The 13,261-nt window shown below is 42.0% G+C and overlaps 4 protein-coding genes across 7 annotated transcripts in view; 1 reads left to right on the forward strand and 3 right to left on the reverse strand.

The window, feature by feature from the left end:
* Nucleotides 1-1,445, reverse strand: part of ubr3 (ubiquitin protein ligase E3 component n-recognin 3) — a 36,299-nt gene extending 34,854 nt beyond the window's left edge. For 2 of the 4 annotated variants that reach the window (XM_035651448.2, XM_035651446.2), the window contains exon 1: nt 718-1,445. In XM_035651448.2, the coding sequence (XP_035507341.1) occupies nt 718-1,154 (437 nt within the window). In that variant the 5' untranslated portion in view covers nt 1,155-1,445. The remainder of the gene's footprint in view (nt 1-717) is intronic. The other 2 variants (XM_035651450.2, XM_035651449.2) reach the window with 2 other exon arrangements.
* Nucleotides 1,446-1,954: 509 nt separating this feature from the next.
* Nucleotides 1,955-5,401, forward strand: mettl5 (methyltransferase 5, N6-adenosine). The gene is made up of 7 exons (XM_035651452.2): nt 1,955-2,213; nt 2,292-2,406; nt 2,497-2,681; nt 3,447-3,529; nt 3,648-3,699; nt 3,772-3,821; nt 4,212-5,401. The coding sequence occupies exons 1-7, from the start codon at nt 2,114-2,116 to the stop codon at nt 4,251-4,253; spliced, it is 627 nt and encodes a 208-aa protein (XP_035507345.1). The 5' UTR covers nt 1,955-2,113; the 3' UTR covers nt 4,254-5,401.
* Nucleotides 3,905-8,266, reverse strand: ssb (small RNA binding exonuclease protection factor La). The gene is made up of 12 exons (XM_035651451.2): nt 8,118-8,266; nt 6,982-7,063; nt 6,796-6,899; nt 6,209-6,383; nt 5,987-6,094; nt 5,799-5,902; nt 5,411-5,482; nt 5,280-5,322; nt 5,038-5,178; nt 4,765-4,951; nt 4,532-4,654; nt 3,905-4,425 (listed from the first exon to the last, which is right to left on the reverse strand). The coding sequence occupies exons 2-12, from the start codon at nt 7,036-7,038 to the stop codon at nt 4,346-4,348; spliced, it is 1,194 nt and encodes a 397-aa protein (XP_035507344.1). The 5' UTR covers nt 7,039-7,063; nt 8,118-8,266; the 3' UTR covers nt 3,905-4,345.
* A 398-nt stretch (nt 8,267-8,664) lies between these two features.
* klhl23 (kelch-like family member 23) lies at nt 8,665-13,203 on the reverse strand. The gene is made up of 4 exons (XM_035604848.2): nt 13,049-13,203; nt 11,635-12,864; nt 10,324-10,476; nt 8,665-10,244 (listed from the first exon to the last, which is right to left on the reverse strand). The coding sequence occupies exons 1-4, from the start codon at nt 13,053-13,055 to the stop codon at nt 9,934-9,936; spliced, it is 1,701 nt and encodes a 566-aa protein (XP_035460741.2). The 5' UTR covers nt 13,056-13,203; the 3' UTR covers nt 8,665-9,933.
* Nucleotides 13,204-13,261: the final 58 nt, after the last annotated feature.

Consider the following 13,261-nt stretch of genomic DNA (forward strand, 5'->3'; position numbering starts at 1 on the left):
GGAATATGTGAGGTATTTTTAGCCTCTGCGAATACAAATCGTGTGATTCATTGCAACACACAAACTAACAACATCTCTTGCTCATATTGCCCAAGACGACACAGTGTTTTGCCACAGACAGATCGGTCAGCTGCGAAGTCATCTCCTTCTAATCTGATCCTGGAAAAATCGGATGTCACCCTGTTTTGATCGACTCAAAAGCAATATACGATATCTGAGACGGGAATTCTTGTCCATCTCTATCAAACAGAATTTCAAGAGGAAATCACGATCATCATCATTAAAAATACATATTTTTTTAAAGGTTAAAGGCAGGCAGAGATAGTGACTACAGTTGTAGATCGGTCTTAAACATGACAACGTGAACAACACACAGGCCCACACTTGAGTCACCACCCTGTCACACTGATCTGCTGGAACCTCCAGTTGTGGCAACGAGCATGACAATGAATGTTATGGTGATCAAGGCTGCTCACGCCCCGGGCACCGCTGAGAGATCGAGGGACATCTGTATCTTAACGAACCAATGGCCGGAGCCTCGTAACAGTCAGGGCAGTTGTCTGGTCGTCGTATCTCAGACACAAGTGTCTGGACCACCGACCACACGGGCGGGAACATTTGCCAGTTAGATTCTTTCCAGCCGGGGGACCTGTCAGAACGACACCCGGCTAAACCGTTAGCTAGCACGTTAGCTTAGCTCAGCTAGCTCGGACTTACCCGCTCTCCCGCATGACATTCCCGTCTCCACAGTCGCAGGCCCCGCCGGCCTGGCTCCGGAACATGTTGAAGTCGTGGCCCGTGTGGTCGCCGTTGTTGAAGCACTCGGCGCACAGGGACATGCACGGGGAGATGCCGCACGTCCGGCATCGGTACGCCACGAAGTTGGCGGTCCACACCAAGCCGCACAGGGTCGCGTTGTCATAGGACCGGACCGTTTTGCAGAACTCCTCGAAACCTTCGCCCCCCGCGATCAGACATTTGCACCAGTCGAGCGCCTCCGTGTCCGCCGCGGGATTCTCGGGATTCAGCACGACGTCGAGCAGCTCCTGCAGTTGACGGAGCCCGCTGGAAGTGTCGGTCCGGGCCAAGTCTGCCTTCAGGTGGGCGGCGGTGGCGCTCTTGTCCCGGCGCAGCGGCTGCGACGCCGCCATCATGCACTCTGGCTTGTTGTCCACAAATTTATTTTTGTTGTCTTGCCTCCATGTTCTCGCGGCTTCTCGCGATACGGCTCGCTGCGTCGCTCGTTGGCTGGCGGACTTCCACCCACACGCTCGGCGCACGATGAATACTCGTACATGTACTTTGAAGTATTTGATCCCGCCGAGCCTCGTGTGGGTATTTGATCCAGAGGAGTCTGCGTGGGGGGGGTTAAACACTGCTCGGCGCACACGCAGTCATCGCTGTGCTGTTTTGTTTCCTTGTTTCTAGGCAACTAGAACCCGCCTCGTGTGGGACCGTCCCATTGTCTCCATCATCATCATCATCATCATCATCATCATAAACATATGCACTGATGAAGAGAAAACGACGTATTCTAGTGCACACATGCAATGTAATACAATGCTAGGCCATCGCAAGAATGAGCATTTATGCGTATACTTTGCACTGTACCCTTTGTACCTCGGACTGTTATATAACACATCTTCTGTATTTTTATATATTTTTTATGTTTGATCAGATGTTTTCATACTGCACATTTTAATTGCCAAAGGGTGTCAGTTCTATTTTTTGTGGAGTCTTTTTATATTTATTAATTCATAGCCATCTATCTATCCATCTATCCATCTATCTATCATATATATATATATATATATATATATATATATATATATATATATATATATATCTATCCATCTATCCATCTATCTATCATATATATATATATATATATATATCAATACATATGTTGCGTATGTGTGTAGGAACTACTATCAAGGGTGCGGGTCAAAGTCGGACTGTTTTTGAAGATGCACACTCACTCTGCGGAAGTCGTCCTCCAGCATGCTGTAATGTAAATACACTAGCTGAAGAATATAAGTTCGAGAATCGTTTCTCTCGGGGGGTTGTCGAGCAGGGTCCCACACAGTCTGCGGACATCACGGTCGCCGGGGAGATGAAACTTAAAGAATTGGAGAGCTGCCTACAGCAAGTGGACGCATTTGAAGAACCAAAAATCCTTCTGGAGCAATATCCAACGAGTCCTCACATTGCAGGTGTGCGGCGATAACGTGTGATCGTTGTGTGTAGAATCGCAGTCATTGTGCTCATTACCATCATGTTCTCCCCTGCAGCATGCATGCTTTACACAATCCAGACTACGTTCGAGGACATCGAGGGCAGACTAGTGGCCGACCTGGGATGTGGCTGTGGCGTCCTCAGCATCGGGGCTGCGATGCTCGATGCTGGGTGAGAAACACCTGAATTATCCGCCGCACACTTGTTTCCAAAAAGGTTGCCCCCTTCACCCTCTCACCCGCTGCTCTCTGTCTGCTGCAGTCTGTGCGTCGGCTTCGACATCGACGACGACGCGCTGGACATATTCAGACGAAATGCAGAGGAATTTGAGATTTCGAACGTAGATCTGGTCCAGTGTGATCTGTGTGCTCTGGATCCAGATGCTTATGCCGAAAAGTTTGACACCGTAATAATGAACCCCCCATTTGGGACAAAACACAATCAAGGTGAGTTCCTTTTTTTTTTTTTTTTTTTTAAAGTCGCTGCTCCTGTGATTTAGTATTGCACGTCCATTAGGTTGGGGGTAAATGCAAGACAGATGTGAAAAGAAGAGGTCGACATATTTCTGATCTATGGACTGTACTATGCGTCAAGATCTCGATATATTTGATACCGCAATTTCCATAATGCAACAGTACAACTACAAAAGTCTCTCAAACTCCAGGCCCCAGTGTGTAACACAAGCTTTCTGTTAAAAAAAAACTCGACCCCGATCCGAGATAACTCTGATCACATCAGTAGTTTTCTCTGACTTTATTCCACATTCAGGTCAAATGAGGTGGATGGTGGAGATGGTCAAGATTCCCATGTTTACAACTAAATATCTTGGAATAATTTAAGACAATTGCAAGATTACAGATTTTTGATTTTGAAAAAATTATCACCTCAACTTCCACATCTTTTTGCAGAGATTTTCTTTAGGGTCAAAATACTTTGTTAAAAATATTGCACAGTAACGCAGTTAGATAAATCAGTTTCCCTGCACCAATTTATGACTTAAAACCTTGTAGTAGAAACTGGTTACCGCAGTAACTCCTATACAACATAAAAAAAACTCCCTCCTGAGCCACAAAAGATGTTATACTGTATATCTGTTTTCACAGACTGAGTAGCAATCCTTGTGATAAGTGAATGACTCATTTAAAAATCAGTGCAGAATCCCTTTAACTCAAAGTGTAGCTCTATCATGTAGTTTTTATTCTTTGTTCAAGGTATGGACATGAAGTTCCTAAAAGCTGCTTTAACAATGGCAAAGACAGCAGTGTACTCGCTTCATAAAACAGCAACACGAGAAGTAAGTTCAGTTCCGTCAGCAGTTCGGCTCAATGACAAGGTCAAATCTCAAGTCTTTATTGTAAGGACTTAACTTTAAGTCTCCTCTCTAATATGCAAACTTTGTAATTTGGTTACAGCACATTCAAAAGAAGGCTAATGACTGGGGAGTAAAGATGGAAGTAATTGCAGGTAAGAAATGTGCACAATACATATTCCCTCAAATTAAAACATGTTAAGTCTGACTACATCCTTTCTTTGCAGAACTAAGATATGACCTGCCAGCATCTTACAAGTTCCACAAAAAGAAAACAGTAAGTTAATTTGCTGTACCCCACCACTTTCAGACAATACACATTTTCACAACTGTACAAAACACGTAAAGATAGACATTGAATCGTTTTTGTAAATGTTTATTTGCTATTCACATATGCAAACATAAAAAAATTTGCAAAGCAGATATTCTCTCAATGTAGGAATTCTATAAAGGGGAAAAAAAACAGTGGCACACAGACGCTAGATGTCACACAGGCCTCACAAAACCCAACTAAAATGTTCCAGTGAAATTAAATGACTGTCTTCATGTTGAATATGATAAAATCAAATCATCTTACAAACAAAGGTACACAATGTCAGAGGCACAATATAATACAGGGACTTAAAAGGCTGAAAAATGATGCCAATCATCGCAAATTGTTCTCTAGGTCGACATCCAGGTGGATTTCCTACGATTCTCCAAACCCTGAAGCGTTCACTGGAATGGATTTAAGTTGTCTCTGCATTTTAACTGTTTATAATAAATGTTTCAAAAGAAAAAACTCCGGGTGTGACCTTGTGACTAAGATCCGTTTTCAGTTTTGGCAACCTTTGCTGCAGGGCCATCAGCATCTTCTCGTTCTCTCTTTGGGGCTGCAGGTGCTGGACAAGAAGCACAACGCAGTGAAGAAATTATTACCCTTTTTTTTTTTTAAAAAAAGGATCATTATGTTGCCATTATATGAAATTCTGAAGATGCTTCACTTACCATCCTCATCATCACTATCAAATTTCGTCTTTTTGCCTTGGTACTGATTCCTGCCATGATCCCTGCCACCTCTCCCCCTTCGTCCTCCTCTTCCTCCTCTGCCACCTGATCTTCCTCTGCCTCCTTTAAGATGGACAAGATGCATCAGTGCCAACACATGAATACTGTAAATAACTGATAATATAACATGACATATTGATCTATTGGTATTCCAGTTTGAAAACAGTATTCACCTCTGCCTCTGGACCTGTTGTATGATTCTTGTTGAGCTTCGATGATCTTCTTCAGTTCCTCTTTCTCCTCATCTCCCTCGATCACCTGCCATGTAACGCTGTTTTTCTTGATCTTCAACTCTCCTCCGTTTGCCTCCTTGGCCTTGTCGAATGCCTCCTTTGCATTTCCATCGAAAAGGAGGGTGCCCTTTGTTTGAAAGTAAAAATACAAAATTTTAACAATCCCATCTCTTCACCTTGAGTTGTAGATTGGAATTGTGGAGATATATTTACCTCTTTGGCCCCTCTAGTAAAGTCAACCCACTTTATCTTTCCATGGCCAGAGAACAATTCATGAAAGTCCTCTCTTGAAACATCTTCAAGCTCTCCTGAAAACTTCAGCAGGCAACCCGTCTGTTCATCCAGAAGCAGACCCTACAACACAAATGACAAATTCTTATTAAGGTGATCATATTCTGTACGTATGAGTCCATCCCAGTGAAAAACAAGCTAGTTAACTTGTAGCGGGATCTTACCATTTCTTTATCTTCTGCATGTTTCTGCTGTTGCTCCTTGTCTCTGAATAATATAATTTTAGTTGGTTATTAAGTTTTTACAAAATGTAAATTGTGATTTTAATACAAAATGGTGAAATGAATTAACTCACTGTCTAGCTTTTGCTTTTGTCTCTGCTTTGAACAGTTTTCGCTCTTCTGCCTTTTTTGCATGGTAGTCTTCCCTGAAAGCAGCAGAGCAATCAAGTGATTATATTTAAAAGTTTGTATAAACACGTGTACAAATTGGGATGAACTCTACAGGTACTATAACAGGTTTGGGCAAATTTCAAGACATTTAATATATTTGCTTATTTCTGAGAAGTCAGGAAGGTCAACAGATCTATTAAGCTCTGGAAAAGGCCCTGAAATATTTTTTTTTGTTGTTTTTTTAATACATGGGCCATTCACATTTTTACACCTGATTTCTTCTTTATATCAAAACACAGAATTTGTTCACTGTAGATGAAGGTTAAACCAAGAAGCAGCTTATCAACTTACCTCGATAACACAAGCATCTCATTGTCCTTGAAGGATTTTATGTCTGAACGTTCAAGGAACTGCTTGGACGACTCTTCTGTTTCAAAACAGATGAACACTGATCCCTGCAAAGACACAAATAATGAATAAAAATAAATATCCAAAACAGGAGAAAACATAAATGAGTGCGACCAATACACAAAGTTTACCTTGAACTGTCTTTGCAGATTTCTTCTCATTTGAATGTTTTCTATGGCTCCTTTCCCATTCAACCACTCCTGAATCTCATCAAGGGTTGTTTCAAGAGGAAAACCTTTCTAGATGAGAAAACATCAGATCCTTCAGATCAGCGGCAAACATCAGGATGTAATATTTGTAAAACAATACTAGACAAATTTCCTTTGTGCATGAGAGTCCGTTCATAAACTTACTATATACACAGATTTGTTTTTCAGAGTGTCTTTATATTCTTCATTCAGTTCAGGTAAGGGCTTATCTGGAGACCTCCTTATTTTTGTCTTGTCCTCATTGATCTCCAAGAGGCCAGTCTTTGATTTCTGCAGAGCTGCAACGATGACGCTGCTCTCAGCAGTTAAAGACTTCAGTCTGGGAAGGGAATAAAAATGTATCAAACGCTCAATTATAGAAAAGAAGTACATTGGCACTACACTGGTCCACTCTAGGTGCAGTCTACTGCAGATAACTGTTAATGGCCGGTCTCACGACCTCTCCAGGCTGAAGATGACCGTAGCACAGAACCAACCACACAATACCGTTGCAGCAGAGTGATAGCTAGTAAACACTAACATTACCCACAGACAGTGTTACCAGCTGATCTCCTCCTCTCATTACAATGCTCTTGCACACACGTGTCTCAACGTGTAGACAATCATACCACAAAGGAGTTGAAACAGTTTTTGCTGTAGCGGTAACAGGTTAAACAGAGATACTGAGCAGACAACATAGTAAACGGAAGAAATTAAGAATTAAGAATGCAATACAGAGAAGAACAACAAACCTGTTGAATTTGAGCATCGTCTCCAGAGTCACCCAGCCATCATCAACCTGCAGCTGTTCTTTGAGAAACTTGTCCCTCGGAAGATTGTGATCTCCGAAGTAGTACTAGAGGTAAGAATGAGATGCATTTTTTTAGATGAATGTAACTGTTGCACTTATATAATCAAAAATTCAGAATCAGAATTACCTCTACTTGTCGTGCCACTTTCATTTCAATTGGAGACATCTCTTGTTTTTCTGCCATGATTGTCCCGTGTAGATCCAAACAACTAAAAATAATAAAACATAATTTCAAAATGACATTCAATGTTTGACACGTTTATTTAAATGTAAGTCCTGGACCAACAAACAGTCTGTCTACAGTAAATAAGTCAACAATAATTCTGCTGAGTAATGGCTCATGTCATTTAGTTAAATATTCACTCGTTGAACCTTCTCAAATGTGGAGTCTTGCAGTTAATTTTTTGGGGGTTTTAAATCAGTCCAAATGTAATATTTTTGGCTAGGTCTTAGTTGGACAATATAAGTGATTTAAAGACATCTCCTTGGGCTCTCTGGAATTATAATGACTACTTTTGATTGTTTTATAAACTCAATGACTAATTGATTTAAATACTGACACACTTGTTCTTTATAAAATATGACCGACTGTCACCACAACGAATACATGTCAAGTAAAAGCTGAAAAAATGATCTACATTAGATGCTTTATTCTAACATTTCTTTATCTTCAGTTTTTGTAGGAAGAAGATGGACGTTTGGTTCATTAGGGGTCTCATTTGATGGCATGACATGGAAATAGTGTCATTTGTTACAAATTAATGTGAAAATGAATGATCCCCAAACACATTAGTCAGATAGTCTGCATCTAGAACGTCCGTTTCAAGTAAATTAACATCGACTTAGCAAATTTAAAACTAGCAAGATATGAGAATTAGCTTGTGTTCAACATTACGAGTGGACAATTCTCATGCATCCTGATGTCATGCGGGTGCTGCAGCTAGCTTAATGGCTAACACGCTACATTAGCTTGTAAGCACCAGCTGTGAACTGGGAACCGCGTTTGGTGCCTTGAAACGCTGGAGGAACATGTTTTATTCAACGCGACGTTGAGTCAGACACGAGTTTCTTGTGTGAAGTTTATCGAGTCATTCAAACTACGTGAGCCGTTCCTCGCGACAACGTGCCGTTCGAACTGCGTCTAACATGCCCCGAACGCCACAGATTGTCCCTCGTGTTCTTTTGTTAGCCTACCAACGTTTGCGAGGTAAAATAAAGAAAACCATAAAGGCGTTACAGCCTTTTCGAAAAGTTAAAACTCACAGTTTGTCGAGTCGGCGAAAGCAGCAGCTTTTTCCTGTAGGAACCAAAAGTCTCCGCTCCGCAGCTCGCACGTTGTGGAACTGCGTGCTACGGCGACCGCCGAGGACCAAAAAAGGGCGTGTGCGGTTTCAGCGCTGGCGTTTCAGCTGCAGGACGGGAGCACATTCACAGGCCCGAGTGTGTGTGATGCCGCTCACAGCCTCCGGGTGGCGCTGTAATCCCGCTGTTTAACTCGTAATCAGGACAACGTGGAAAGTATTATTATAATCTATGCCTGAGCAATCCCCCACCTGTATCCAAACTTGCTCTCTCAATCTGACCTACATATCATGTTTTTATGTTGTGTATTTGCGAGGATATGTCTCACAATGTCAAGGCTTGCCCTGTCTTGCAATGGTGAAGAATCCTTTCAAATAAATTAAGATACATTCAAAAATACAATTTTCATTCTAATCCACCCATAACCTTATGAGTAATTCTGCTAACAAATAAACAGACAGATATAAGAGACCAAACCAATCCAATAAAAAAAAATCCACATTTAAAATTGTTTTGTGACATATTCATTATGATGTTTATTTGGTTTTATTTTATTTGGTGCTTATTTCATTTCATTATTTTTTAAGCCATTCACCTGTGTCTTTGTATTCTTTGCATTTACAATCTCATTTTAATATTTTTATGGATAAAATGAAACCCTTTACCTTGTCTTTGAACAATGCTATACAAATACACTTGCTTTGCCTATACATTATAACCAACATCAATTACATTTTTTAAATACTGCTTCATAACAGCTGACAGCCAATACCTTATAATCACCCAGTTACTGTTTATTTGTGTGCACCTAAACAATAATTCTGCAATAAATCCCTGCAGTGAAATCTTTAATGTTTCACTTTTCTTGAAATTGTTTAGAGGAGTGTGCTGCATCTTTATGAAAATTGGAGGATGTAGTTGGTGGTGCTGTTGAACTGTATTCCATTATACAGAGCTGTTTATGTTATATGAATGGAGTGGACAAAATACCCAAAATAGTATAACACTTAGTATAATGCAGTAGAACAATCTTACATCACCACAGACCACATTCTGGAAAATATTCTTACATCTTGATTAGCATCTCTCTATGATAGTTTTCAGGAAATACTTGACATTATATTCTTCATGAGGGGAGGATTCATTGCAACATTGTTGTATTAGACTGCTTTAGTTTGATTTGGTCGTAGCTAATATACTGACAACAAAATGTAAAACATCGAGAAGCTGGGGCCTAACATAATACTTTCCTGTAGCTGGTCAATGTCAAATGTCTACTGTAATACTTTTTATGGAATTAATCAATACATTTAGGCAGAAATCCCATCACTGTTGTAGTAATATATTTAATCAGTAGCAACCTGGTGATGCAGCTTCACTCAAAAAAGTGATTATATGAAGTGTCTTAGTGCATCATTGGTCTGAGCTGGATTCTGTGTGTTTCTAATGTGGATCATACTCAAATATGATCATGTCGATTCTCCTTTCACTATTTCCTTTCAATCTATTAAAAAACAGAATTTACCTCAAATATCAACTAACATTTTAATTGTCCCTGAGGTAGCGTTACAAACTGGTTCTTCAGTATATGCACAATATGGCAAATGTGTATTTCTCTAAAGGCAGGTATCCATTGCAAAGACATGGGCTACCTTCGCATCTTCTTGTGTGACAGATTACCTGACATTTGCACTTTAACAGGATACTGTTCACATTTTCATCGATTTGGCACGAAATGACAATAAATAAACAGACACGTGTGATAAGGGGTTTGAGACTAAACACTGTGCACACAAACACATCCATGTGATCTGGCAGGGCTTGGAAGATTCCCCACTATCTCCCAAGAGTCCAGCTCAGGGTTGTACCTCTCAATGCTCTGCAGATAAGTCCCCTTTGAGTAGGAGTATCCCCCTGTTACATAGATACATCCATTTATTACCACGGCCCCACACTCCATCCTCCTCTCCTTCATCACTGATATAGGTCTCCACTCGTCCCTCTCTGTGTCGTAGCAGTCTGCAATTGTCGTCTGTCCACCCACCAAATACAGCTTGTTGTTGAGAGACACAGAGCACAGCCCGTACTCTGAAAACAGAAGGATTTCAATTGAGAAGACGTTTTTCAGACCATTGTTGCTCACACTCCTTTTCTCTCAGACTCATACCTGGATGGGGACTTATTGTAATGATGCTCCACTCATTGACGTCCGCCCTGTAGACCTGAATTTTTTCATAGGTGCAGGTTCCTTTGTATCCATAGTGGCCTCCGGTCACGTAGATTTTATCTCGCATTACACAGGCAGTGGCATTTCCTACACCTTTACAGAGGTCACAGAGGAAACAGAGGTAATTTGATCACACGTCAATGTGACAACTAAGCTGTGAACTAGACAATGCCACGTCATCGGGCGTCAAAGATGATTCGGGGAAACTTATTATCAAAAGGTACATGCTCAACAGACACAAAGCAACTCTAGCATTTATTTATTTTGCTGGCCACCTGTAGTCGAATATTCACTCTACGTTAAGATTCATTTTGCTCACAAAAAAAACGCCTTAGGGAAATATCTGGGTTTTTGCCTGCCAGATGCTTTGCTCTGTTCACCAGTTAGTCATTAACTTTGACTGCCTGTTGTTTGGAGAGAAGGTGATTTAGAGTGAGTTTAAGGGCTTTCATGGCTGCCCATGAAATGTCCAAAGATAATAATGGACCAAAACAGTTGCAGGTGTAAAAGCCACTAAAATGCTGTGTAGATCTGAGAAGAACAGCAGAGTTGGGTAATAATTTTCTTTGATCATGTTGTCCTTACTTACATGAAAATATTTATTAGTGTAGCTTTAAGCTGTAAAAGAAAATTGCAAAAATGTGCATTATTTTAACTTTTCGACTTATTGACGATGAAGGACCAGAGATCATACTGCTCAGAAACATTCATAACAATGTATGTCATGACTGAATCCCTGAGCTCAACATTTGTATTGTAAATGAATACAATGAATGAAGTGCATGAACAAACTTTGACCTTCTCGATAGTTGGTATAAGCAACATGCTATTTTCAGAAACACATTAATTCATTGAGGTTCAGTGTTCATTCTTGACTTTGAAAACAGATGATGAGAAATCAATCCCACCATGAGGTCAATTAAGAACCTGTTCAGGAGCTTTCAGCCATGTCACGTGATCTTAATCAGGAGATTGGAATAAAAGAATGAACTTTGAACCTTAGCTGATGGACTTTATAAGGTTAATTCAGTTGAATGGTTCAATGGACAAGGAGTTCTTTAAAGTGAAGGGGAAAAAATGGGAATGTGAACATTACAATTCTGCACCAGGGCAAAGTCCACCTGTCGATGAAGATCATGTGATTTGATCTGAAGCTCCAGAACAATAAATGGACCATTTGGTGAAATTCTTTTCTCAACATTCTTTTTTCCTCCTTGTCAGCCATGTCACTTATTATTTCTCATACTGTACCTTGGATCATTTTGGCCACGGGAAACCATTTCTTTTTCAATGGATCATAAAATTCAGTCTCTCGCTCTGGAGCTCCTCCCCTGTAGCCGCCGATGGCGTAAACACAGCCATGCAAAGCCACAGAGCAATGGTAGTACCTCGCTGTGATCATGGAGCAGCCCTCGGTCCATTCGCCGTAGTCGCAGTTATAAATCGAAACAGTGTCCAGGGCCTCAACTGTGTTTGTTCTGTAACCTCCACTCACATATATATTTGCTCCAAGTGAGCTGACGCTGTAGCTCTCTCTTGCGTGGTCAGGCATGGCTTTTCCTTGCGCCCATGTGTTGCTGACAGGATCCCAGACGTGAACCTCACACAGAGGGTGCCAGTAGTATCCACCGATGATATACATGCTGGATGACATTTTTCTACTTGCACACACCTCCTTGCCATTGGACCTTATAGCCTGAATTATTATAGATTTAAATTTCCCCTCTCTGCCCAGCAAGCATTGCATGTGCACCTCTAGAGAAGCATTGAAATGAATCTCATCCAGGTCCAGCTGGATGGAGCGCAACAAGTCTACAGCATGGGGAACACGATTATCCAAATCGTGGGTTACCCATTTGGTGACAGCATCTATCAGCACATCGTCCCTCTGCACAGTGAGGCTCTGGGCAGCCAAAACCAATCTCATCCTCTCTCGGTCCAGCTCAAGGAACTCGTCCTGCAGCATGACCTCCGAGAACCTGCTCAGCGACATTCTGCGGGCCTCCCTCTCCAGTCCGGGACAAAGGTGCAGCTGGGCAAAAGCGTGCATCCCCAGACAGTTGTCCACGTCCAGGAGGCGAACGAGAAACTCCTCACATGCCTGTTTGACAGAGATGAACTGCAGGAGGTCTGCGGCCTCCAGCAGGCTCTGCACGTTGCTCTCAGTGATGCGCACCTGAGCCGTGTACACGTAGTTCACCAGGGCACCCAGGACCTCGCAGTCGACCCCGGCCAGCGTGATGCTGCTGTTGGACCTCTCCCTCATGTCAGCTGTGAACATGACTTTGAAATAGGAGCTGCGGGCCGACAGCAGCGCCTTGTGGCAGTGGAACACGCGTCCGGACTCCCCACATTGCAGAGAAATGTCTGTGAACAAGCCACTGACGTAGAAATGCCTGAGAGCATCCAGCAGCTGTGTTGGATGGTCCCCATCGCAGAAATCGTGCGTGTAGACGTCGCTTTCTTTATGTGACATGGTGTCTGGAGACAAAAACACAGGCAAACATGACAGTGATCCAAACCCACGACCTATTGTGAGGGCTGGCAATAGAGCAAAAATAAATTGAGATGTCACATTCCCATTGATTATTAATGACGGGGCAGTTATCCTTTATTCACCTTGCTACTAGAAGACTAGACTCAACCACATACAGCCCGGTCTTACCTCTCATCTTATAGCCATGAACAACCGCTGCAGCTCCCACACGGACACTCGGCTGTGTCCTCTCTCCGAACACTGGTCTCTGACAAACACATGAAGCTCAATTTAGCTCACGCAGGACGGTCGCAGGCAGCTCAGGACCTATTTTGGTATTTGTGTGCAGCGGCCGCCCCCCCAAACACAACCCCCATCCTCCTCCTCCTCCTCCTCCCCCCC

The sequence above is a fragment of the Scophthalmus maximus genome, chromosome 14 (genome assembly GCF_022379125.1).
Source record: "Scophthalmus maximus strain ysfricsl-2021 chromosome 14, ASM2237912v1, whole genome shotgun sequence".
Taxonomy (NCBI): domain Eukaryota; kingdom Metazoa; phylum Chordata; class Actinopteri; order Pleuronectiformes; family Scophthalmidae; genus Scophthalmus; species Scophthalmus maximus.